Source organism: Bos grunniens, chromosome 26 (genome assembly GCF_055505025.1).
Source record: "Bos grunniens cultivar Pamir isolate PY7600 chromosome 26, Bosgru_T2T1.0, whole genome shotgun sequence".
In the NCBI taxonomy this organism is placed as follows: Eukaryota; Metazoa; Chordata; class Mammalia; order Artiodactyla; family Bovidae; genus Bos; species Bos grunniens.
Window position 1 is genome coordinate 33,977,510 of NC_141190.1, and position 27,959 is coordinate 34,005,468.

General features: G+C 42.1%; 1 protein-coding gene across 8 annotated transcripts; it reads left to right on the forward strand.

Moving 5' to 3' along the window:
* The first annotated feature begins 1,637 nt into the window (after positions 1-1,637).
* On the forward strand, positions 1,638-27,959 carry PLEKHS1 (pleckstrin homology domain containing S1). 8 transcript variants are annotated; one of them, XM_086377065.1, is made up of 14 exons: positions 1,638-1,717; positions 3,746-3,845; positions 4,036-4,082; positions 10,358-10,446; positions 10,558-10,664; positions 10,994-11,128; positions 13,089-13,164; positions 14,239-14,349; positions 16,169-16,294; positions 19,237-19,349; positions 19,847-20,053; positions 20,754-20,855; positions 22,501-22,636; positions 25,535-27,959. In XM_086377065.1, exons 3-14 carry the CDS (start codon positions 4,055-4,057, stop codon positions 25,712-25,714), a joined length of 1,410 nt encoding a protein of 469 aa, XP_086233191.1. In that variant the 5' UTR covers positions 1,638-1,717; positions 3,746-3,845; positions 4,036-4,054; the 3' UTR covers positions 25,715-27,959. The 8 variants fall into 8 exon arrangements, with proteins under 8 accessions (XP_086233191.1, XP_086233193.1, XP_086233198.1 ...); XM_086377067.1 differs by lacking the exon at positions 14,239-14,349; XM_086377072.1 differs by lacking the exon at positions 3,746-3,845 and having other exon boundaries at positions 14,236-14,349.

A 27,959-nucleotide genomic window follows, 5' to 3' on the forward strand; every position in this document is an offset into this window, starting at 1 on the left:
AGTCCCTGGATTATGAGGTACTGTCTGTCTGTAGCTTTATAGTTCTGAGTAAGTAGAGAGAAGCACAAGATTTTCAAGAGCTACTTAGAGCAAAAACTAATGATATCTGGTTAAAAATCAAATGTAAAGATACTAAAAACTATTTTTAGAGTAGTCAAAACCTGGCCTAAGGAAACATCTAGAGAAATACATTCCAAGAAATTATTTCTTCTCACTCAAGCAAAACCTGTCCCATGAAGGAAGTAAGCTATAAAATACTCACTTCTGCATTTCTGAAATTCATCTGTTTGCTAAATGAAGTATTACCTGCACCCTCCATAAGATACCAAAAGGGAAAGCAGAGAAATAACCATTGTTGAATGGTTACCATGAATCAAGCACTGAGCTATAGGGTTTTTATGGTGAAATCTTCATTTTTAAAAGATACTGTGAGGTTAGCATTATCCACCTCATTTTTCAAATGAGGAAGCAGACTCAGAGAACTTGAGTAGCTGGCCAAAACCATTCAGTGAATATCTGGTAGAGCTGGTTCAAATTCAGCTGTACTAGTGAAGACAAAGATTAAAATTATGTACTTTTACTTCTGAAGGTGATATAAGAAGTTAAAGTCATTTGCCACTTCCTCTTTCCCCTTAAAACAATTTAATAGAAATGAAAATATATCTAGGGCCCTTTGGTGACCAGATATAACTGAGAATGACTAGTCATGGTAGCCTGCTTTTTTTTTTTTTTTTTGAGTAATAATTATTGAATATTATAATTGTACAATATGGAGAAGTATAGAACTAAATACAATTATTGGGGAACAGTTGCTCTACAATATTGTGTTGGCCTCTGCCACACATCAACACGGATCAGCCACAGGTATATATAGGTCTCCTCCCTCCTGAACCCCACTCCCATCTCCCACCCCATCCTACGCCTCTAGACTGTCACAGAACACTGGGTTGAGCTCCCTGTTTCACACAGCAAATTCTTTTGCTGTCTGTTTTACATATGGTAACATGCATGTTTCCATGCTACTCTCTCAAGTCATCCCACTCTCTGCTTTGCCCATGGTGGCCACAAGTCTGGTCTCTATTTCTGCATCTCCATTATTTTTAAGAGTTGTTGGTGGCTGTGCAGGATGTTCAAGACAGCTTGCCCAGTGCTACGCTGTTGATGACCACTCCATTATGGATATATAAGCAAATCTTCAGGAAGACCCTTGGCATGTGCAAGTGTGTTGGAGAAGCCAGACTTTTGTTTCTTTATCTGGCATAAAAGAACCCTTCCTAACTTCCCCAGGAGGCTTGGGGAGGGTTTGGATGGGTGGGTAGCAAAGGAATTGTTTCACTGGTGGTCGCCTCAGGAGGTCAAGACTGGGCTGGCACTGTTTTCAATAACAGCCATTGTGATCATGGTCCAAAGTCTGGCAGGAAATTTTTATATGTTTGCTTTCATTTTGTTGTTAGATACCTGGAATGCCAAGGGCAGTTCTCTGCCAAACCACAAGAAGAATGAAAGCCCAGGACTTCCCTCGGGTCACCAGCTTCCTTCAGCTTGGGGCAAGAGTAAAATCGGCCCAAAGGTAGAAGTTTGGGAATTTCCCGTTGGCTCACATTTCAAACAAAGCTTGTACTTAATCCTCAGAGCTCAGAGTGAGCAGGGGTGAGTTCAAGAGACACAGGAACAGTGCACTCTGCTGAGAAACACACTAGCGACCACCTGGCTTCTAGTAAGTACGGCTTGCTTGACATGATGAGTTTGGGTTCTCAAGGCTGCGCCAATCTGGGCTGTTGTGACTTTTTCTTTATAACCTTCTTGGGCTGTACCATCAGAGGGAAATAGGACCTCTTGGGATTACACTCATCAGATTTCATTATAATGAACAGGTTAGGCAACAAGACTGGGTCAAGTCTCCTGAATAAGATCAAAGAGCTAAATCTGAAAAGATTTTTTATTTGGGGGCAATGACAAGAAATAAAAGCCGAACTATGAACAGATTTAATTCTTTTTTTCTCAGATAAAAGTAAGAGAAAAGTGGTTCGGACACCAGCTCTCAAGTTATGATTCTGACTCTGCTTTTTCTTATTTATGTGATCAAAAGCAAATTACTTAATCTCTCTGGTAACAGTTTCCTAGTCTGTAAAATGGATATTGTATCCCTGTAAGAATAATGAAAACTTTATAGTATTGTTGTATCTCATTATTATGTTATGTTGAATCTCATTAGATTTCATATATGTGATAGATAATATTAAAGTTTTGCTTATATTATATAAGCAGAGTTTATATAATAGATTTTGTTTTCATGTGCATGTAATAGTAGATTTCATATATATGTATACATATACTGGATTTCATAAAAATAATTTGAATTTGATATAATAGAAATTAAATTGCATATATAATATGCAATATATGTTATATGAAATCCAGATATGTATACATATATATGAAATCCATTGATAAACATATAAAATCTATTTTACAGGTTTTGCTTAAAAGTGCTTGGAATGTATTAAACACATAATACATGCCAGTCATTATGAAGCAATCATAGACTCTCTGACCTGGACATGACCTAACAAGCAGCACTTGTTAAGCACCTACAAATTACTGACTGCTCCTTGCCAGATTATCTCAAGTAATGCTGACAAATCCTATGAGGGTGGTGATATTATCACTTCCATTTTATAGGTGAAGAAACAGAGGTGTAGAGAGGTTAACATGTACATATTACACACGTATAATATACATACATACATATAGTATACTACGTTTGTATGTATATATGGAGAGTATAGTATATAGTGCATAGTGTATAGGATTCCCCGGTTGTTCAGCTGGTAAAGAATCAGCCTGCCAATGGAGGATACGCAAGAGACGTGGGTCTGATCCCTGGGTCAGGAAGATCCGCTGGAGGAGGAAATGGCACCCCACTCCAATATTCTTGCCTGGAAAATTCCATGGACAGAGGAGCCTGATTGGTTACAGTCCATGGGGTCGCAAAAGAGTCAGACATGACTGAGAACACATGCATGCAGCAAGCAGCACACAGAGATGGTAAGGGACAAAGTGCTTTTCAAATACTTTCATCCTTCACCCATGAGTTATTTAATGAATAATTGTGTGTGTGATATGAATATATATCTTTCCAGCATTTCTGTGAGTCATTTATATCATTTATACCCTGGGAAGAATGAGTGTTTATGCTGGAGAAAGGGAGCACTCAGGAGAGGAGGAATGAGCTCATGCCAACCAATAGTAAAGGACCCTTTGCCTCCTCCTATTTACTGGGATGACCCTGGCACTGCCCTGTTCGGTGCTTCCTCCTATTTGAGAGTCCTATGAATTCAAGGTGAAAATTTGATTCTTGATTTAAAGATCACACCTGCCCCTTGGGCTTTCATCCTGTGGGACCCCTCTACTTGCAGGGCCTCAAGTCAGTTACAGGATTGCCAGCAGATGTGTGCAGGAAAGGACTTGACATCTAGAGTCAGTTTGATCATATCAGCCTGAGCTCCTAGGGTTGGGCAGCCGTGGGAACAGGCCTCTCGGGTGGCAGGGGCAGTTTAAGGACAGGGGTGTGCCCTGGTCCTTGCTCTCAGGTTTCCCTCTAGAGAAAATGAGTTCCTGGCACAGAGAAGAGCTTATCTTGGGCTTCCTTTTGGCCAGGAATGCTTTATCTGCTGCATTTGGTCCATAGCATCCTGCCCTCTGCCCTATTCTTGTCTCCATTGTTTGGTGTTTCTGTCTCCAGGGGCTCTCTTGTCAGAGCCACTTAAGAGGTAGAAACGGAGAAAGTCCAGGGAAGATGCTCCTTCAGTCATCCAGCAACACTTCCACAGAACTGCCACGTGGTGAGCACAGGCTGCTGGGATGGTCCTTGTTACCATGACTGCTATCAGCCTCAAGGGCAGAATGGGAAGCGGGGCTGATGACCCATCTCACCAACATTCAAGAGCGCCATTCTGCCACTTGGTGACTGAGTGGCTATCAGTGAAGCATACTGTTGTTTGGGGACTAACACTTAGTCCTTCTATTTTGCAGGTAAGAACAGACAGCCATAATGGAGCGCAAACCCCAGAAGAGTTCAGGTACCCAAGGGGCATATTCTCAGAAGGGCATACTCCCATATTTTTTATTGGAAATAATGATCAATTCCCATAAAAGTAGCCAGGATACAGAAGATGGTTTTAGTAAGGATAATGGGTGGCATTCTAGGGTAATGATTGTTGATGTGGAGAATGTAGCAGAGACTGTTAGATTTGGTTAATTATTTTGTAAGAGTTCACTTATCTAGAACTTTGGCATTTTCCAACTTTTATGGATCAAATATTTTATGGAGATGGTATTGATATTAACAGCACACTATATCCCTGAGAAGACTGGAAAATATTTCCTTAATTTTACAGGAAACTCTCATTTGGACAGAAACTGCCTAAATTGTTACCAATAGATTAAGGGGCATCATTCAGACGTTCTTGCTTCATGCTCATATGCCAGAAGAGTCAGATTTAGGATGAAATAACTTAGAAATCAAACTATCCAATTCAATTCAAAAATAAATGTTAATGAATAATTATTCAAAGCACCTATTATTAGTAAGTTACAGTACTTCCTATTGCAGAAGGATGCACAGCCTAATTAGTAAGAGTCTTTGCTTTCAATGAGCTTGTAATTTCATTCGGAAGTTAAGATAAGCACATACAATCAGGATCAGGTTATGAAAGATAAGAGCAAAATGGTGTAAAGCTTGAAGAAAAAAAAAAAAAAGCCACACTCATAGTTGTGGCGATCCAGAGAGGTTGTATGAAAAGGGATTTGAACTGGATCCGAAACGATCCAATCAAAGTTTCAAAAGAGATTGGGAAAGAGAGCACATCTCAGCAGAAAGGGATGGTATGACCAAAAGCAATGAAGTAGGTTAGAGGCAGGTTGTGTTCAAGGAGAATATGGCTATAAAATAGGACGGGAGAGAATAGACTGGTGCCAGGAATTGACCTCGTAGGACCCTGGCAACCCTTGAAGAATTTCAAGCCCAGAAAAGGTATCATCAAATATGCTTTGGGGATTGCTCATATTTTGAGAAAAATAGCTTTATTGTAGTATACTTGACATACAATCAACTGCACATATTTTAAATGGTTTGTGTGTATATGACTTGGAAATAATCACCACAGCAAGAGAGTAATCACCTGCATCACTCCCAGTAATCTCCTTGTGCCTCTTTATCATCCTTCCTCCAGGAACCAATCCTGCTCCCCGCAGTTCCGCTTTCTGTCGTTCTAAGTTCATTTGTACTTACTCCAGTGTTCTTGCCTGGAGAATCCCAGGAACAGAAGAGCCTAGTGGGCTGCTGTCTATGGGGTCGCACAGAGTCGGACACGACTGAAGCGATTTAGCAGCAGCAAGTCGCTTCAGTCGTGTCCGCCCCATAGACGGCAGCCCACAGGCTCTGCCGTCCCTCGGATTCTCCAGGCAAGAACACTGGAGTGGGTTGCCATTTCCTTCTCCAATGCATGAAAGTGGAAGGGAAGTCACTTACTAGAGCTTTACACAAACGGAATTTTACTGAATGAATTCTTTGGTTTCTTTCATTCAACTTAATTCTTTTGAGATTCACCTTTATTGTTACATATATCAAGTTTTTTGTCTAGACAGTCAATTGAATTTTTATCTTTTAAATAGTAAGGAAAATATTCCACATATTTATCCTTGCCGTTACCACTTCAGCGTTCATCATTCACTTGTATAAATTCATATTTCCATCTGGCGTCATTTTTTCACCTGAAGGATTTCCTTTAACATATAAAGCAGTCCTCCTAATTCTTTCAACTTTTGCATGTCTGAATATGTCTTGAAACTGCCTTCATTTCTGAAAGATATGTTTGCTGCATATAAAATTCTAAAATGACCTATTTTTCTTTCAATAGTTCAAGCATCTTGTTCCACTGGTTTTTGTTATTATTGTTGTTTGCTTGCATTGTTTCTGATGAGAAATCTAGTGATATCTGTATTTTTTCTTCTCTATGCATGAATGTCTTTTCTCCTCCTCTGATGGTTTTTAAGATTTTTCTTTATCACTGATTTTGAGCAATTTGATATGATGTTCCTTATCAGTTTTCTTCATATATTTTGTGTTTGGCGTTCCTGAGCTGCTTAGATTTCTGAGACAGTTTTCTTTAAATTTGTGAAATTTTCAGCATTATTTCTTCAAATATTTTTTTCTGTCTCTCTCCCCTACTTCAGGGACTCCAATTACTTTAAATTGTTGTTGTTATTCAGTTGCTAAATTGAGTCTGATTCTTTTCAGCCTCATGGACTACAGCACACCAGGTTTCCCGGTCCTCCACACTCTCCTGAAGTTTGCTCAAATTATGTCCATTGAGTCAGGTCACTTGAAATAGTCCCACAATGCACTGGTGCTTTTTTAATGTTTGGGTTTTTTTTTTTTTTTCTTCTGCTTTTCACTCTGCATTTGTTTTGGTAGTCCTGTTAATCCCATCTGGTATTGCTGTTTTTCTGAGACATTGTAGTTTTCATCCCTAGCTCATTTTGGATCTTTTCTATATCTTCTGTATATCTAATTTCTTGAATGTGCAAAATGCAATTAATAATGCTGGTTTTAATGAACTCCTCTATTAATTCTCATATCTGTGTCAGTTCTAGGCCTGGTTTGATGGCTTGATGATTATCCACATTATGGATAATGCTTTCCTTCCTCTTTGCATAGCCGGTAACTTTTGATTGGTTGCCAGATCTTGCAAATTTTACCTTTTTGGGTACTGGATATTTTTGTATTTCTATGGGACAAAAAAAAAAGATCTTAATGACCCAGATAAATGTGATGATGTGATCACTCAGCTAGAGCCAAACATCCTGGAATGAGAATTCAAGTAGGCCTTAGGAACCATCACTGCAAACAAAGCTAGTGAAGGTGAAGGAATTCCAGCTGAGCTATTTCAAATCCTAAAAGATGATGCTGTTAAAGTGCTGCACTCAATGTGCCAGCAAATTTGGAAAACTCAGCAGTGGCCACAGGACTGGACAAGGTCAGTTTTCCTTCCAATCCCAAAGAAAGGCAATGCCAAAGAATGCTCAAACTACAGCACAATTGCACTCATCTCACACGCTAGTAAAGTAATGCTCAAAATTCTCCAAGCCAGGTTTCAACAGTACGTGAACCGTGAACTTCCAGTTGTTCAAGCTGGTTTTAGAAAAGGCAGAGGAACCAGAGACCAAATTGCCAACATCTACTGGATCATGGAAAAAGCAAGAAAGTTCCAGAAAAACATCTATTTCTGCTTTATTGACTATGCCAAAGCCTTTGACTGTGTGGATCACAATAAACTGTGGAAAATTCTTCAAGAGATGGGAATACCAGACCACCTGACCTGCCTCTTGAGAGATTTGTATGCAGGTCAGGAAGCAACAGTTAGAACTGGACATGGAACAACAGACTGGTTCCAAATAGGAAAAGGAGTACGTCAAGGCTGTATATTGTCACCTTGCTTATTTAACTTCTATGCAGAGTAAATCATGAGAAATGCTGGGCTGGAAGAAACACAAGCTGGAATCAAGATTGCCGGGAGAAATATCAATAACCTCAGATATGCAGATGACACCACCCTTATGGCAGAAAGTGAAGAGGAACTCAAAAGCCTCTTGATGACAGTGAAAGAGGAGAGTGAAAAAGTTGGCTTAAAACTCAACATTCAAAAACCAAGATCATGGCTTCTGGTCCCATTACTTCATGGCAAGTAGATGGGGAAACAATGGAAACAGTGAGAGATTTTATTTTCTTGGACTTTGAAATCATTGCAGATGGAGACTGCAGCCATGAAATTAAAAGACGCTTGCTCCTTGGAAGAAAAGCTATGGCAAACCTAGACAACGTATTAAAAAGCAGAGTCATGACTTTGCCAACAAAGGTCCATATACTCAAAGCTGTGGTTTTTCTGGTAGACATTTATAGATGTGAGCGTTGGAGCATAAAAAAAGCTGAGCGCTGAAGACCTGATGCTTTTGAACTGTGGTGTTGGAGAAGACTCTTGAGAGTCCCTTGGACTGCAAGAAGATCAAACCAATCAATCCTAAAGGTAATCAGTCCTAAATATTCATTGCAAGGACTGATGCTGAAGCTGAAGCGCCAATACTTTGGCCACCTGATGTGAAGAGCGGACTCATTATAAAAGACTCTGCTGCTGAAAAGATTGAAGGCAGGAGGAGAAGGGGACAACAGAGGATGAGATGGTTGAATGGCATCACTGACTCAATGGACATGAGTTTGAGCAAGCTCCAGGAGGTGGTGAAGGACAGAGAAGCTTGGCGTGCTGCAGTCCATAGGGTCACAAAATATTAGACACAACTGAGCAACTAAACAAACAAAAAATAAACCTTGAGCATTTTTTCTGGGATGCAGTTAAGTTTCTTGCAAACAATTCAATCCTTTTAAGACTTGCTTTGCTGATTTGCTAGATCTGGAGCAGTCCTCACTACTGAGGAACCACTTTCTTGAGTACTCTTCCCAAAACTCCATAAATGATCAGTTTTGCTAGTTTAGCTGGAGGGAACAAGCACTTTCTCTGACCCACCAGAACACTAGGCACTATTTCCTCTAATTTTTTCTAATGGTTCTTTATCTGGCCTTGGGTAATTTTCCCACACACGTATACTGATAAATATTCTTGAATACTTGAAAGTGAAGTCGCTTAGTCTGTCCAACTCTTTGCAACCCCACGGACAGTAGCCTGCACCAGGCTCCTCTGTCCATGGGATTTTCTAGGCAAGAGTACTGGAGTGGGTTGCCATTTCTTTCTCCAGGGAATATTCCAGACCCAGGGATCAAACCCAGGTCTCCTATGTTGTAGGCAGACACTTTACCATCTGAGCCACCAGGCAAGTCCTATGAATACTTGAGGGGGACCTTATTAATGTCTCTGGGATTCTCTCTCATGCAGCTCTTTCCTCTGTCTTGTGAGCTCTAGCTGCCTTGATCTCCCTGAACCCTCATCTTTCTTCCCCCAGTTCAGGGGTCCACCTGGTCCCACCTCAGTTCCCCTTTTCTGTGCTGTGGGCTGGAAACTCCATCAAGGAAATTGTGGGGCTCACCTAGTTTGTTTCCTGTCTCTTAAAGGTCCACTGACTTTTATTGCCTATGACCAGTGTCTTGAAAACCACTATTTTATATATTTTGCTTATTTTAAACAGGAGAGTAAATCCTATCACTACATCTTTGTCCAAAGTGTAAATTTGGTCAGATTTGGCATGGATTTGATCCCCGGGTTGGAAAGACCCCCTAAAGTAGGAAATGGCAACCCACTCCAGTATTCATGCATGGAAAATCCCGTGGACAGAGGAGCCTGGTGGGTTATAGTCCATGGGGTCGCAAAGAATTGAACATGACTGAGGGCAAGCACAAACAGATTCTTTAGTAAAGGCTATGTTTTACCAAACCCATGGACGAAATAGAATTTTAGCCTGGATGTAAAAGCAAAGTCAAAGTCTTCTTTTCAAAATAAATTCTATTTTAGCAACATTAATTTTTTTCTAAATAATGAAAGTAGTTCATATTTCTTGCAGACATTCTCAAAAAACATAGGAAAAATCGAAACTGCCTCTACATTTCAATCCTTACCGAGAAGTAGTTAACAATTTGGAAACCTCTTATTTAACGACTTTGCCACCTTATTTTCAATAACAGGTCATTTTGCTTTTGTTTGGTAAGTCAAAGGGCAAGGCAGAATTATCTGGCTGTGGCTGGTGTTTCAACAGAAATGGAGACAAATCTTTGTTCACATCTAGAGAGCCAATCGGAGAAGGCAATGGCAACCCACTCTAGTACTCTTGCCTGGTAAATTCCATGGACGGAGGAGCCTGGTAGGCTGCAGTCCATGGGGTCGCTAAGAGTCGGACACGACAGAGAGACTTCACTTTCACTTTTCACTTTCCTGCATTGGAGAAGGAAATGGCAACCCACTCCAGTGTTCTTGCCTGGAGAATCCCAGGGACGGGGGAGCCTCGTGGTCTGCCTTCTATGGGGTCGCACAGAGTCGGACACGACTGAAGCGATTTAGCAGCAGCAGCAGCAGAGAGCCAATAGCCTCCTCCAGAGACGGGGAGCCAGACAGGTGTGAGCTGAATTAAAGAGCTTCTAAATGTCATCTGAATGAAGGTCCTAACAGTGGATGAATAAGAATCACACACGTGGTCCTGAGGTTTTTGTTCTCTTGGCCTATGGTAGATGTTCTTTTCCATAACTGAATAATTTGAAGACCTTTCCAGAGGTAAACAGTGTTTTTCAATTGAATCACTTCTTCTCAGAAATTTTTAGAGAACAGACTGAGTCCTGTTCACTTTCTTTTACTAGGCAAACAATTTACATTCTATTATGAAAAAGAAGTCTGCAAACAAGATTACTTTATTAAATCACCACCTCCTCAGCTTTTCTTCTCTGCGGTAAGTATTCACAAAGATTTAACAGGCCTCCCACCAGCCTCATGGGCATTTTTTAAATCCTTTCTCTTCCTCTGAGATTTAACTGAGATGCAAAGTGTTTTCATTTTTCAGACCTCTTGGAAAAAGCGGTTTTTCATTCTGTCAAAGAGTGGGGAAAAGGACTTTAGTCTTTCGTATTACAAAGACCATCATCATCGAGGTTCTATTGAAATTGACCGGTGTGTATCCAATCAAGAAAATGTTGATAACAACAAATACTAACATGTTGCATGCAAATTAGAAAAAGAATTAGCAAACATTAATTTGTGGAACCAAGACTCTAACTGAAATATGAATTTTTCAGTTAAGTTTTAGGCTGAACAAAGTATTTTTAATCAGTGATAAACCAGATCTAAACTTATTTTCTAAAACCATTGGATACTTTTCAAAGCATTGGTCAAACAGATCTAAAGTTTTATTCAGTTGGGATCTTAACAATTGAAAAATATTAGTCAGTTTTCTTCCTAATTTTGTATTTGCATCTGTTTTAATACTTTATATCTAATAGAAATTCCAGTGTAGAAGTTGGCATCAGGAACCATGAAAAAATGCAGTCTGTACAGAAGATGTTTAAATGTCACCCTGATGAAGTGATGTCCATCAAGACCACTAACAGGGAATACTTCCTCATTGGCAGTGACAGGTAAGTAGTAAGATAACGTGGAGTGTCTCCTGTATGTAGAATAAAAAAATATATATATTTTTTAAAACAATAAATATGCCTTGAATAGAAACCAGCGGCCACAGCCTTATAATCAGCTATGCATGCATGCACACTAAGTGGCCTCAGTGGTGTCTGACACTGTGTGATGGTACGGACTGTAGCCTGCCAGGCTCCTCTGTCCATGGGATTCTCCAGGTAAGAATACTGGAGTGGGTTGCCATGTCCTCCTTCAGGGGATCTTCCCAACCCAGGAGGGATCTAATCCATGTCTCTTTCATCTCCTGCATTGGCAGGGATGTTCTTTACCTCGAGTGCCACCTGGGAATACAAAATAAAATACAAAATAAAAATTAAAAAAAAAAAAAAAGAAAGAAACCTATGACCACAACCTTAAACCCCATCTTGGCGGTCTTTCTTTTTATTGCAGCTTGTTTAGGCTGTGCTGGGTCTTCGTTGCTGCACGGAGTTTTCTCTAGTTTCGGTCTGCAGGCTTCTCATTGCAGTGGCTTCTCATGTACAGCATGGGCTCTAGGGTGCGTGGGCTTCAGGAGTTGCAGTTCCTGGGCTCTAGAGCACAGACTCATAGTTCTGGCACATGGGCTTAGTTGCTTCGTGGCATGTGGGATATTCCCAGACCAGGAATCAAACCTGTCTCCTGTATTGGGAGGCAGACTCTTTACCAGTCAAGCCCCTTGGCATTCTTTATTATGACTTTAGTCTTTATTATGCCCCTTGACACATCACAGTATTCATTTCCTAGGGCTGCCATAACAATGTGCCATAAACCGGGTGGCTTAAAACAACAGAAATTTGTTATCTCACTGTTCTAGAGGCTAGGAGCCTGAAATTGAGGTGTCACGGGCCACGACAGTTCTAGAGGTTCTAGAGAAGATCTGTTCCAGGCCTCTTTCCTAACTTCTGGTAGTTTCTTGGCCTTGCTGCAGCAAACCTCCAGCTTTTACATGGTGTTCTCCCTATGTGCACATCTCTGGGTCCAAATTTCTCCTTTTTATAAGAACACTAGTCATCTTGGATTAGGACGCCCTACTCCAGTCTGACCTCATCTTCACTAATTACATCTACAGCAACCCGACCTGATTTCCAAATAAGGTCACATTCTGAGGTACTGAGGATTGGGATTTCAGCACATGAATTTAGGGGGCACAATTCAGCCCATGATAATCACCATCACCTCAGAGGCACTTTATGTGCACGAACCCAATATACAAATGTCTGTGCAAGCTACATATATTAGGGAGGGGCTGTGCTCATCCCTGAAGGAGTCTTCAGTTTTTAAGAGGGGCTTCTGGTGCTGGCAAAGATGCCTAATGGATCCTTTGTAGATGATTATCTGCTTGACAGAGAGGCTAATGTTGGGGGAGAAAGAAGTACGGAGGAGGCAGCGAACGCTCAAGCCAGAGTATGAAGAAACTTGAGCTGCTGTAGATCAACCCCAAGGCGAAAAGCTTTCTTTTCAACCGTCCTGAGAGTCAACAGAAAAGGAGGTGTGATTGATACACATTCGTTCAAACACGCCCTTCATAAACACACACACTCCCTCACGGGAGGCACACCTGGAGAGCTCCAGAAAATGGCACTGACAGATTAAGGGGCCGCTTAAGAACACAAAAGAAATACATGTCAAAGCCAAAAGCTCCAAAACCTGTGATTATACTGTTACCTCCCACTTTTCTTCCCATTTCTCTGAGCTTTCCTCACAGAGGCGGCATGAGGGTTAATTCTAGTGTGTGAGTGTGGAAGTGGTGAGGAGCTGGGGATGGGCATTTAAACTACTCGGGGAGGGGGAAAAGTCCTTATCTGCCTGGTACCTACCCCCACTGCCTGTTCCGGTGTTCATGAAAGACTCATTCTTTGGTTCAGAGGGAGTGCAGGCACCACTGGTGCCACATGCCAGCTGAAAGTTTATTTCTTTCAACAGGGAGAAGATTAAAGACTGGGTCTCCTTCTTGTCATCACTCTGCCAGGATATAAAAGCAGCGCACCAGAATACAGAGGTGACTCCATATCACTAATAAAATCGCAGAGCCCCTGAACACAGCCCTCTTTCCCAAGGGAACAATGCAAGCTTTTTTCCCCCTGCTTGGCAACTGGCATTCACAAGGAATAAATAAGTGAGAGAATGTACATCCTTGTAATTTTTATGATTAGCAATAGAAAAAAATTCTTTTGTGTTTTACAAGAAAGCTAAAATATAGACACTTCAGATTTTCATTACTGGAGTAGGAGGGGTAAATTTTAGCTGTGGCATTTTTTTAATAGTAGCTGAAACTATAGTATTTTTCATCATTGTTATTCAAAGTACATAACAGCTACCTTTGCAATGACTAAGTTCAGGGTGGTTTCTATAGAAATGCATTTCACCTGTCTTGTATTTTCAATAGAATGTTTCTCTGATGTAAATGCTAGTAATTTTAAGTTGCTTACTTGCTTCATAAGAACCTTTGCTAAATTTACCTAAGTCCTTTCTTATGATAGGCTTCCCTTGTGGCTCAGCTGGTAAAGAATACACCTGCAATGTGGGAGACCTGGGTTCAATCCCTGGGTGGGGAAGATCCCCTGAAGAAGGGAAAGGCTACTCACTCCAGTATTCTGGCCTGGACTATACAGTCCATGGGGTCTCAAAGAGTTGGACACGACTGAGCGACTTTCACTTCTCACTTCGCTTTTCTTAAGACAGACCTTTATTAATGAAACTGGCCTCTAGGTACCATTTTGACATGGTTTCTAGGTTGTCCTATGCTTACAACAAAAGCAGAGGCCAAGGAGAAAAGGAAAGCAAGGGTGTGTCTGTAAGAACTCAGATGATTAGAGAGAAGGGTACAGAGGGATATAGGGTTGAAAAGACAGGGAAACTCAGAGCATCTCTGAAGGCCAGGCTGGAAGTCCTCAAGGGTCTGGAAACAGGAGAGGGACAAGATCAGCTTTAATCTTAATGGGAGCAGGCTGACCAGCAGTATAAATGCTAGCGCTCAAAGACTGGGAGCAAAGACCCCAAGACCAGGCGGTTGCTTCATTCTAGACCAGGGATCAATTGTGCCCTGATTCCAATATTCCTTTTTCATAAGTAGGAGAAACTCTCATCAGGTGATAAAAGGCCCTCTTCAGACCCTCTCCTTGGACCTTTCCGCATGCCAGAGGCTGTCAGCGCCACCATAGCAAGAAACAGTCTTCCAGACATGGTAATCAGACTTACCTCTCTTTGTTAGGACACCATGCCTGGAGCTAGCTGATTCAGAAGTCAGTTGTATTTGACATCTTCCTCAAAGCCTAACCCATCATGAATGATTTTTGGTCCTAGGATCTATCCTATATTTAGTCTGTTCCACCTACCATGATAAGCCTCACTGCATGCCCTGCCTACCTCTAAATGTATTCTTTCATTTTGGATGCTCCTTGATACACATCCAGGTACGTATCCACATTGGATGGAGATCCTTCAGCTAAACAAAAGCCTGGCTGGCAACCTCCTCTTTCCTTTCACCCACAGGGCAAAGATTACTTCTAAAAAAAAATTCCCCAAACACCACTTGACCATTTGTACTCTTGAGGCAAAATCAGATTCTTATTAATTTCGTGTATTCACCCAAATCAGTCTTACTTCTGTGTGTGTGTGTGTGTGTGTGTGTGTGTGTGTGTGTGTATGTGTGTGTGTGTGACTTCAACTTCATTTCTAATGAAATCCACTTGAGGAAAAAATTATACTACATCTGCCCCTTGAAAGTGATTTGTAATTATGCCTCAGCTTTCTTAGATTTGCAGGCTGCCTAGTTTTGGATATTATTAACAAACAGGCTGAGTGTTTTTTTCTTCTGCCATGGATGCTATTTTGTGCCTTAGAGATGTAACCATTGGCATTCTCTTTTTTTTTCCCCTTTTTTTCCCCTGGGTACCAGGCACATCTCAACAGGACCTAGCCTCCTGTTTTATCTAGTTGGAAGCTCTCCAACTATTTTAAAAGCTTTTTGTAGCATATCAAATGCACCAAGCCAAATACTTCACTTGGGATTTGTCATAAGGGTGATAGGAATCAAGACTGAGAAGGATAACTCTTTTCTATAAATGCCTCTTGCCCTCCTGCTTTTCAACGTCCATACCCTTCTCTCTAAAGATAATGTTATTGGTCATTTTGTCTGTTCTTGCGGTGTGTTCCAATCAGTTCCCGTTAAGGGTACCACCTACATTGTTGGGAGCTGTTGTGGTTGTTGTTTCCAAAATAGAATGGGAACCCTTCCTCATCCTCAATTCAGCATGGCCTGGCTCCATGAGCTTGGAGCTAGAAAAATGGACACAACTTAAATACATCTTTTAAAAAAAAAATCACTTTCTTTCAAGGACTTCCTAGAGAACATTCAGGGTTTTTTTTCAAACCCACCTCCCCCGCTCTTGCTCTAAGGCATTGTTCTTGAAAGAACTGAATTACAACAATTTTTCTGCCAGGCAAAGCAGCTACTTTGCAGAATGTTCTGTATCTATGAGGGAGGGAAGCAATAATTGGTGGAACCTAGATCACCTTGAAGGCTTATAATTCATACTATCACAAGATCAAAGCTAAAAAATTGCATTGGAAACAATAGAGGTATAGAAGCCGAACACAGAAGAGGAATATTGGGCAGAAAGTGAAAAGACGCAGTGTCTTGCCTCTAGGCTGCTTACCTTCTCAGATGGCACTGAAAAGCAGGAAAAGATGAGAGTGAGGATTCTGCGGCAGAGCTTAGTGACTTAGAACACCACGCACCAGAGAGAATCACTTGTTCTGAGTTCCAGGACCCAATGGTAGAGAAAAGCCTGAAAGATGCGCTTATAATTTTCTATCAGTGGTGACCCGGACTCAAGAAGCAGGTTTAAGTCATATGGGCTTCTGGATATAACCCTGGAAGATCCTCAGGTGTTCCCAACCCAGTTACTCTATTATGCCTTTTCCAGAAAATATGTGGCTTAATTCTGTCTGTTGCAAAGAAAAAGAAAAAGCATTCATTCTGTCTTGATCTCTTGATTCAGCGTTTAGTGAAAGAACAGTCTCCAGGACTCAGAGAAGCTCGCCTATCGCATGACTTCTCATCAGAAATCTCTGAAGATTCAGAAGAAGACAGCCATTATATTAGTCCTCGGAGCATTCTTTTAGAGGTAACCTCTCCCACCCATCAGTCATTTATTCCTTCTACAAATATTTACTGAGCCCCTACCAGGCACTCAGACTAGGTTCCGAAGCAGACACAGGTGACGCGCTCACAGTGTTGACACTTTGATAGAAGCTAACCAGGACACACGACAGAAAAGTCTCCATGCTGAAGAGAGATGCTTATAAAATGCTCAGAGGGCCTGAGGCGTGGGAGGCAGGGGGAGCTGACTTTCAGACAGAGGCCAGGGAAGGTTCCATGGAGATGACATTTGGCCTTATATGCCAGGCGAAATTTAGACTTGAGGGGTTCACCTGAGGAGTATTTCTGGATAGAAACAATAAATATGAACAGACTCAATATTCTTGGGTGAGAAACTGTGCGGTATGTGCCAATCAGCATATTGATCATTCGGAAGCCCCTACTGAGAGCCTTCTGTGTGCTAATCCTGGCCTGTGCTAGGCATGGTGGCTGCCAGGAAGGACCTGACATCATGCCTGCCCCCCTTCCCCCGCAGAGCTCACAGTCTTACCAGTCTTACAGGTCGATGCTCCAGCAGAGGTGTGGTCAAAGAGCTCTGGAAGCAAACAGCAAGGCCCTGTAGTATAGCACAGGAGACAGTATTCAATAACCCGTGATAAGCCATAAAGGTAAAGAATATGAAAAAGAATGTATTTATATAATATATAACTGAATCACTTTGCTGTGCAGTAGAAATTAACATAACATTGCAAATCAGCTATATGTCAATAAAGCTGACATAAATATATGTCAATATTATTTTTTTTAAAAAAAGAGCCCTGGAGGCACTAGGAAAAAAAAATAGGTTTTCTGTCTCCACTGGAGTCAGGGAAAGCTTCAAGATACAAAATAGCATTTGATATGGGTGTGATGAATAGTTTAGCTTAGCCCTAACCTAACACTAACAAGTGACCTATTGGGGGAAAACACACAAAAAGCAGTAAAAAGACTCAGTCAGACCATGACGGATTATGAATGCCAAGTTGACTTCATGCTACAGGCAACACAGGGGGCAGTAGCAGCTTCTCAATCAGGAAAGAGCAAAACCAAATTATCTTCTAGGACTGCTAACCCTGGGCTTCACAGGTGGCTCAGTGGTAAAGAATCCACCTGCCAATGCAGGAGACACAGGTTCAACCCCTGGGTTCGGATGATCCCCTGGAGTAGGAAATGGCAACCCACTCCAGTATTCTTGCCTGGAAAATTCCATGGATAGAGGAGGCTGGAAGGCTACAGTCCCTGGGGTCGTAAAGAGTCAGACACGACTGAGCACTCACTATTAACCTAAGAGCTATATTCAAGGTGGACAGTGGAGAGAAGAGAATGGAAATGGAAGGTAGGAAGACAGAATTAGGGGGAGGGGGCAGCAGTTCTCAAACCAGGGGGAGTGGTGTTTCTGCAAGATGATGACATGTGTTCATATGAAGGAAGCATTCTGAGGTCAAGTACGTTCTAGAAACAGTAAATCAAAGTAATTTACACAAGCTTCTTTAGTGTAGAATTCTCTGTGCCTTTAGCATGCACTGGTGCATTATCAACAGCCAACCAGAACACAGCGCACAGCATGTGACCCCAGGACCCTGCTTTACCCCAGGTTTTTTCACAGCTGAGCTCTTTGGGACACAGTGACGACAACCAGTCTTTTCATGACAGTCGAACCAACCGGTCAGGTGATATGAACACTAAGCTATAATGTCTGGCATTTTCTAGGTACTTTATGAGATGCAAAGTCTAGTATGGCAAATAAAACTAAGCTGGTGACTTCCCTGGCAGTCCAGTGGTTAAGACTTCGCCTTCCAGTGAAGGGAGTGTGGGTTCTAGCCCTGATCGGGAGCTAGGATCGCATGTGCCTTGCGCCCAAAAAACCAAAACATAAAACAGAAACAATATTGTAACAAATTCACTAAAGACTTTAAAAATAGTCCATCTCAAAAAAACAATCTTAAAAAAAAAAAAAAAACTGGAAGACGGTTACAAAAATTAAGTGTAACAACTGTGTTAAAGAAGTTCAGAGAAGGGAAAGGTTGGCAGTGGCTAATGTGATCAGAAAGACTTCAGGCCAGGCCTGAATACAGCATCATTATACAGAAGGGAGGGCTTCCCAGGTGGAGCTAGTGGTAAAGAATCTGCCTGCTAATACAGGAGATATAAGAGACTCGGGTTTGATTCCTGGGTTGGGAGGATCCCCTGGAAGCCAGTTTTCTTGCCCATAGAATCCCATGGACAGAGGAGCCTGGCAGGCTGAGGTCCACAGGGTCTCAAAGAGATGGAAGCAATTAGCATGCACACAGACAGAGGGGAAAGGGGGCATTCCAGGCAAAGAAAATGGCATGAAATGGATAAGGGGCACAGTGGGAAGACTGGCTTGTCTGGAATGAAGTGTTGTAATAATGGTTGATGATTTTTTAGGTAGGCCATCGAAAGCCCTCAGGGAATTTTGAGAAACCATTGTCCCAAATGACTCAGTTCTGACCACCTTGGTGGGGAGCCCCCAGAGGGCAGTATTTTCTAGGACCTTCACAGCCCCTTGAAGCAATTTGCCTGCCTGTGAGCACAGTAGCCTGCTCTCTACAGAGAGAGGCCAGCCCTGCGTGTGTCAGAGCCTTTGGCCCAGGTGATATTATTCTATAATAGCACTGGTTGGGAGAAAAAGAGTTCATGTCATTAACTGCCTAGTGATGAAACGAAAAAATAAATAGCAATTGAGTCCAGTATGCACCTGTATCAGGAGCGTGGGGAACCCAAGAGAAGAAAACGAACTCTGAGTCTGCAGAAACTTTACTGGTTTGTTCTCCCAGAACAAGCACCACTGTTCATTCGATGGTAGACATACTTACAGTTTCAGGGACCAAAGCCATCAGGAGGCAGCACAAGGTACCAGGCTTATTGGTAGACTTGCGTCCTTACATCTCTGCCTCTTTTCTATAGTTGGGTAATATTGCTCCCAATGATTCTGGTGAACTCACGGACCCCATTGGACCTCATAGTCCAGACAAGGTCTCCAAGACAGCTGAGAGTCATTACTTGTCAATGAAATCCTGGTAAGTAAAACTGCCATACTCTAAAATTTGCTCTTAGCTAATGTACTATTCAATGACAATTGCTGTCAGTTCATTTCAAGGGCTGATATAATAATACAGATGCGTTACTATAGACCAAATTCAGCATATTATTCATCTCAAAACAAGAAAAAGTGAGAATGGTTTCCCTACCTATAGAAAACATGCTTAGTGACATCCTTGGGACATTTTCTGTCTTGTGGGGCAGTTCTGTCCTATTTTGCATTCACATCTCTCACACTCTGACTTCTGTCTCCAATCTGTCCCAATGTAAAGAGCTATTTTGATTCCATATCCATTTTTAGAAGGGAATTCTATTGGATTTAATTCTGACTGTGGTTGGGATTCTGCTGGTTGGATATACTTCAAACACTGTTAATTTTTACACGGCTTTAGCTACTTAAATCTGATTCGCACACCGTGGAAAGTTGTAGACAGACATGCTGAGAAAACTTTTGTGTTAACTTCTTATGCTCTAGTCTTCTCAAAGAGCTGTCCCTTGAGTCTGTTGATGGCAAAGAGGAATTTCAGCCCCTGGCAGAGATCCAGAATGGGGAGCTTCATCAGCAAGAACAAGCCTCAGGAACTCACTTTTATCTTCCACCTGACAATTCCGAAGCACAGACCACGAATGACGCAACGCAGTCGGCCTCACTCACTGTTGTGCAATTGTCCATATTAATCAAGTAAAGTCTTCATTTCTAAAACTTTATGGGCCCATAGAGCAAGGCAAACTTCCTTTTGTACTCAGAATTCACATTTTCAAGCAGTTCCTAAAAATCTCCAACTTGGCCAAGAATCTGACCTTGGCCTTGTCACTGAAGTGGTGGCTAAGGACAGTACATACCAGAGCTGGGAATACAGTGGTCCCTGGGCTGTGGGTGGTGATTTCAAATACTTTTTAAAAATTCTCTGTTAGCTGGTTTTTCAGATTCTGGAATTTTGGATCATTCTGATCAGGTTAGCACATCACCCAGATTTTACTATTAAAATTATGGGCATGCAAGCCATGTCAGGTTTGGTTATAGACTAGGAGGGGAGATCAATTAGGTTTTAAATGATGCCAAGAACAATTTGATGAGATTGCTCTCAATTTTAACTCTTTCTGGTGTCTCCTTCAGTGGAGAAATGTGCAATCTGATGTGATACATAATGAATTTAGTCCAATTTTTACTTCTTTTTCATTGTCTACCGTCATGAACCCATTCCAGGAGGGATGAGGGAAGGCATTGATGCGGAACTTAAATCTATGTTCTTCTCCAAATGTTTTAGATAATCTTTAACTGGACAATACCCTCTCAGGTGTCAGAGCCCAAAGTCCACTCGGAAAGTGTAGATCAGAGCCTGTGATAGCTGCCTGATTTTTGCAAACATCTTATTTTACAGTAATATCCCAGATGAAAGCCAAGTGCAGAAACTGAACGTGTTCCTTTCTCTTCCTGACATCAAAACTTATCTTGTTCTCAAAGAAGCTGCAGGACGGATATGGTAGGTAGGAGATTTGAGGGTTATTGATTATAAATGGGGTTGGATGATATGAAAGCAAGAATTATATCTTGAAGTACTGTATGTGGCAAAACTGACTGGAGAACTTGGACTTGTGTTGCTGTTGTCATGCAAGCGTGCAGATTCCCTTCAGTCATGCCCAACTCTGTGCAAACCTATGGACTATTGCCTGCCAGGCTCATCCGTCCATGGGGTTCTCCAGGCAAAAATACTGGAGTGGGTTGCCATGCCTTCCTCCATGCTGTTGTCACAAAGGGTCTTTGAGAATATCGCTGTATAGGAGAGTCAGCTGAGGGTAGGTGGGTATAGAAGGACCCAAAGTTCCAGGAAACAGTAAATTTCTGCTGTTTTGAAGTCGGCAGGGATATGTATGGTCCAAGGAAATCATTGCCAATCAATGATCAGTGATTATTTTATGAATGAATGAAGTTACTGAGGTCAACAAGAATCTAAGATCTAAAAGAAAACAGCATGCCCGGGTAGAAGATGTCCAGACATCAGCTAAACACCTGCTGGTCAGGAAACTCAGACACAGAAGCCTGTGTGGCAGAGAATTTCCTTAGAATGACCACTGTTTATTTGACTCTATATTCTTTTTAAGACTTTGTAACTCATTTTGACGGAAGATGAGTTTTATAAGAGAAAAAAGCTTGCTAATGTAAACATCACGTGTCAACTGTCTTATAATTTTATTAGAGGGAAGGAACCATAGCTTGCCATTTTTCCAGACTTCCCACAATCCAGGGCTCAACACAGTATTTGACAGGAACTATAGACTTCTCTGTGTCTGAGCTTGCTCATCTGTTAATTCATTTATGTGTTCATTGGCCATTCATTGTGTAATCATTATGTACCCACTTTCAATAAATACTTAGCATCTTCTGTTTATAGGATTATAAAAATATTTTAACGGTGGTACCACATGCCTAGGGTCTCAAAGCCTGGTGGAAAAGACAGCTACATAAACAAGTAAATATAAAATCACATTTTATTTAAATATACAATAAGTGAGGGGCTCACACAATACAATAGAAACCCAGAGGCTGCTGCTGCTGCTAAGTCGCTTCAGTCGTGTCCGACTCTGTGCGACCCCATAGACAGCAGCCCACCCGGCTCCCCTGTCCCTGGGATTCTCCAGGCAAGAACACTGGAGTGGGTTGCCATTTCCTTCTCCAATGCAGGAGAAAGTGAAAAGTGAAAGTGAAGTCTCTCAGTCGTGTCCGACTCTTAGCGACCCCACAGACTTCAGCCTACCAGGCTCCTCCGTCCATGGGATTTTCCAGGCAAGAGTACTGGAGTGGGGTGCCATTGCCTTCTCCAAATCCAGAGGCAGGAGAGATTAATTAAGCTAAAGGAAGTGTGACGAGGGCTTTGTAGAGGTAGCATACTTTGGAATAGGACTTTGGAAGAAGGTTCAGGCTGGTAGAGCAATGATAGAGGAAAAAATATTCCAAATAGTAAAAGGAGTTTGATTGTTTCAGATATGGTGAAACGCAGCTAAAGAAATTAGTAACAGTAGTGGTAGAATAGACTAGAGTGAGGAGCCCAATCTGTGCCCCCATCTGTGCCTGGCATTCCCAGCGGGCGCCGTCTCACACTTGTGTTGGATGCTGTACCCTCATTGCAGTGTGGCTCAGTGGGATGCCCCCCCACGTCTGGGATGCTTATTTTTCCATGGAGATCACCTTTTGGCCGTGAATGACCTGAAGCCCCAGAGCCTGGAGGAGGTCTCCTTGTTTCTCAGCCGGTCCATCCGGAGGGAGGTGAGTGTTGCTGATTGGCTCCGGGCAGGGCAAGAAAGAACAAGAGCAAGGCCTTGGTTGGCATCTGAACAATACTCCGAAGACAAATGAGATGTTTCAGTCCTCAGCCGCCGAATGTAAATAAGAGAATCAGAAGTGTAAATAACTCTTCATATTGTACATCTAAATAACACGAATGTTATTTTAGGACCCTTTTAAAATTCTTTTGTATAAAGTAGTATTTGGAGGGAGCCCTGGGCTAGGAGACTGAAACAGCTGGGTTCAAGACCTCAGACTCTGCATGACCTGGCAAAAAAGAGCTTGCAGAGATATCAGACAGGCTTACATCCCACCTCCTTGAACCAAATGGTGCTTCAATTTTCTCTTCTGTGAAATTAGGGATAATGACTAATTGGGCTTCCCAGGTGGCGCTAGTGGTAAAGAACCCACCTGCCAATGCAGGAGATGCAGGAAACGCAGGTTCAAGCCCTGGATCGGGATGATCCCCTGGAGTAGGAAATGACAACCCTCTCCAGTGTTCTTGTCTGGAAAATACCATGGGATAGAAGAGCCTGGCGGACTACAGTCCATGGGGTCACATGTACACATGTCCTTAAAAGGCTCGTCATGTTTCTGCCTGTTTGTAAGTCCCAGAGTCGTTATCCCTTTCCTGGTCTTATTTTATTTCTGATGAGCCACATGACCTTGGGAAGGTCACTTCCTTCTCTGACAAGTGAATTTGAGTTTCTTCTCTCTAAAGTGAGAGAGGGTTGATTTTCAAACTGTACTTCTTGGACCCCTGAGACAAAGACAGGAGGAGAGGAGAGGAAAGGGACAGTGTTCAGGGCCCCAACTAGAGAGAGTAGGGTATATTTTTCATTATTTTTTCACGTTTGAATTTCCTGTTATCTTACCTTGAGGAAATAGTGACTTGGCTTAAAATTTCTAAAAACTGCTCTATTGGAAGATCTCTCAAATTTCTTCCAGCTCTGAGAGTTTATGATTAAATATGTCTTATCTCATCTACATCACACAATAACCTGGTTGGTTAGACAAATTGTTCTGCCCCTACTGTCTAAATGGGGAAACTTAGGAAGAATGAGTGAGTTGTTTACGATACATAAATAGTTTTAGAGCAAGGACTCATTCATTCCTTTATTCATTTGCTCACTCTCCATTTATCAAACATCTATTGTATGCTGGATTCTCTGCTAGGTCCTAGAGCTACAAAAATGATCTTTGAGTTTAAAGAGCTTGCAGATTAGTGGATAAAACAAATATGTTACAGGTACAGTGTGTGCCTTGAGATATGAGCAGAGGGCCATGGGATCACAGAGGAAAAATGAAGTTAATCTATTTGAGGGAGGCCAGAAAGGTGTCTCAGAAAAAAGGATGCTTGGCTTGGGTTTTGAAGCCTAGGATAGGAGTTTGTGTGGTGGAAAAAGAGGGAGCTTTCAGGAGTCCAGCTCAACAATCTAGTAACTGTGATATATTTCCTCTGCCAAAAACCCACACTGAGGCCACATGTTTAATATAATCTTCTGAAAGTTACCAAACAACACTCTGATCCAGAGACCCAGGCATCAACTCTGAAGCCAAGAAAAGGGTTTTTTCCTGGGAGCAGATCCAGGAACTCCACCTGGGCATCGCTGACTGCAGTTTATCAAGACTGCCTTCTACACTGTGCACTCACTTGCAGAGAGTGGCGGACAACGTTTGTTTTGGGCCCTTTCTGCCTCTTCACTTTCTCCTGTGTGCTATTGAGAAATATGGGGTGTTCACTGACATGATTATTGGAAGGTCAAAAAATCCCCCAACTTGCTTACCCCACCATTCTTGATCTATTCCTTTATGTTAAAAATGAATACCTGGTCCTTTTAAAAATTCAAATAGCTGGTCCCTGGAAGGAAAATAATGTTGGAAGAGGGGAAATGTGGAACCAAAAGTGTGTGTGTGTGTGTGTGTGTGTGTTAGTCTCTCAGTAGTGTCTAACTCTTTGGAGCCCCATGGACTGTAGCCCACCAGGCTCCTCTGTCCTTGGAAATCTCCAGGCAAAAATACTGGAGTGGGTAGCCATTCCCTTCTCCAGGGGATCTTCCCAACAGGGATCAAATCTGGTTCTCCTCCATTGGCAGGCAGATTCTTTACCCTCTGGACCACAAGGGGAGCCTAGAGAGGGTAGTCAAAGACTGATAATGTCTTAGAATAGTTGAACCAAGCAGACGCATATTCCATCCTTGAGACATGAAGTTGATGGAAATAGGAATTTGGGGTGAGCAGGGGCTGGGGTTGGGGAGGGGAGAGAATGTGAGTGTAGAAGGGGAGGAGATGCTAGATTGCAGGAAAAACAGAGAGAGCTTCAGTTTCCTCTCAATTTTGTCAGAGTGTGGTCCTGTTTAGTGCTCTGGTTTCAAGAGGCTTTTTAATTCTTGGTACAAATAGGCCTTTCTGGACAGGATTAATGTATTCTGATTGTGTGTGCGTGTTCAGTTGCTCAGTCTTGTCTGACCCTTTGCGAGCCCATGGACTGTAGCCACCAGGCTCCTCTTGTGGATGGAATTTTTCAGGCAATAATACTGTAATGGGTTGCCATTTTCCTCCTCCAGGGCATCTTCCCGACCCAGGGATTGAACACGCATCTCTTGCATCTCCTGCATTGGCAGGCAGATTCTTTACCACTAGCACCACCCAGGAAACCCCAGTGTACTCTGGAATCTGCCCTGAAGTCTCAGGCCAGTGGAGGCCAGAGAATAAAAACCCATCTTCCCCCTGAATATATAAGGTCATCCCGCTTTTTCCTGCCCAGATTTTCTTCAAAACCAGCTTCACAGGGTGTGAATGAGGACAGACTGAAATTGAGAAGCAACAGTCCTAAGGATAATCTTTAGCCATTTAATGTTCTTCTCTCTTGTGTTTTAGAAAGTAAAACTCACCATCGGTCGTATCCCAAATTCAGAGAAATTTCACACAATAGCCTGTACGTGCTCCTTACAAGACCAAGGTGTTAAACCTTCTCAACTGGTTACATCTGTACTGGAGAGTACGCTGAAAAGGACTCGAGCCATTAAAAGGGGTCAGCGGAAAAGATCTGGAGAGTAGCGTGCTGGGGCCCACCTCCACCAAGCCAGGACGGGCTTTGGACTCTGTGCTGGTCTCTGGCCCTCATCTCTGTGTGACACCAGGCAGCCAGCACACCTCTCTGAATTTCTCCATCTGCATCTTAACAATGGAACTAACCCTCCCCTCTCTTTAGCATCAGGGATGCTGGAGAGGTCCAAAGGGAATAACGTCTATGGAACCCAGTGAACATGCGAGGCCTTATTATCTCAGACTTTGTCCCAAACACCACGGACAGAGAGTGGGTAAGTTTCTCATCTAAAATGCGCTGTGTGTTCTGTGAGGTCATGGTCCACACAGTCTCTTCTTTGTTAGGGAATGGACAGTTGGAAATACTCATTCCGGGAAGCCAAGATTCCCCAGGGAGATGTGATACCGTATCGGCCTTCCCAAACACCTCCTGTTACTCATCATGTCCAGAATGTTGAGACATCAGTGGCCTCTTGGATTCCATGATCGTCTTGTTTTCTTAAAGACTCAGGAAGAATTTTAGAAGTCAAAGCAGTTTGAAGGTTATATCCAGCAAGTTTGCTTGTTCTACCAGTACCAAGAGAACTGCATAGCACTTGAAAGTTTGAAGAGTCTAAACTAATTGATGGGCTTCCTAGGTGGTGCTAGTGGTCAAGAACCCACCTGCCAATGCAGGAGACATAAGAGACTCGAGTTCAATCCCTGGGTCAGGAAGATTCCCTAGAGGAGGGCATGGCAACTCACTCCAGTATTCTTGCGTGGAGAATCTCATGGACAGAGGAGCCTAGCAGGGTACAGTTTATAGGGTCTCAAAGAGTCAGACATGACTGAAGTGACTCAGCACGCACGCAAGTAATTGATGCATTAAACTCACTGATCCTGAAAGGTGGGAAGTATTTTTTCTCATAAATAAGAAAACAAATTCAGAGGACTAAAAAGGATGAATCAAAGCAAGGAATGGTAGAGCAAAAGAGGGCTTTGGAAAATTGATCGTACTGGGTTGCCATTTTACACAGGAAGAAATAAGGCCTCTGACGTTTACTGATGTATTTTTTTTTGTGGCTCCTGGTTTCATAGCTATTTAGGGGCAGAAGCAAGAATCTAAAAGCAGATATGGCAGATGTCCTGATCCTCTCTTTGGATTGGGATTTAGATTTGGAAAAGCCTTCTGCGTATGGATAGAAAGCGCTGGTGGCTCAGACAGTAAAGAATCTGCCTGCAATTCGGGAGACCCGGGTTTGATTCCTGGGTTGGGAGGATCCCCCGGAGAAGGGAATGGCAACCCATTCCAGTATTCTTGCCTGGAGAATCCCATGGAAGAGGAGCCTGGTGGGCTGCTGTCCATGAGGTCCCAAAGAGTCAGACACAACTGAGCAACTAGCACTTCCAGCATATAGATGAGACACTCAAAGACAGTTTATTTTCTGTCATCTAGATTGTACAGAAAAGTATTAAAATTTTTATTCATATGCCCTATTGGATCTGTTTCTTTCTCTATTTTTGTAAAGCTCTATTGGAATTAAGACTCTACATTTTTTCTAGTTTTACTGAGATGTAGTGGACATATAACATTGTATTAGTTTAAGGTGTACTGTATAATAATTTGATATGTGTATATTGACCTACTGTTTCCACTTCTAGAAATTTATCCTATGGAAATAGTCACACAAATACACAAAGATATCCATTAAAAAGTTGTTCACAGTAGCATTGGTTGTTACAACACAACAGAAATCCTTTGGGAATTGCTTAATTATAATGACTTCATGTAAGTGATCGCTCTGTGGATGTTCGAAGCTTCATATTCATGATTAGGAAAGATGCTCACGATGCCTTAAGAAAGAAAGGAGCAGGTTGCAGTACAGTAAGTGGAGTGTCATCACACTTTTACAAAAATGGCTGGGGTTGGTGTGTATAAAATTTCCCCAACCCTAATTAGGGAAAGAAATTCTTGCCTCGTGGGGGTTGCTGTGAGGTTGAAATGGACGGTCTGCATACATCACCTGACACATTGCCTGACGGGGAGTAAGCACTTAGTAAGGATTAGCCCTGCCACTGCTGCTCAGACAATCTTTTTTTTTTTTTGGTCTTCTTAGAAGAACATACATCTAATTGTCAATAAAAATCATCTCCGAGAAGTATGATCACAGTTGGCCTTCGGGGGGAGGCATTTCTGTAATGTTTGAATTGCTCTCTTTTTTACTGTGAGCATATGTCATGTTTATAATGAAAAATAAATACAGGTGTAGTAAATAAA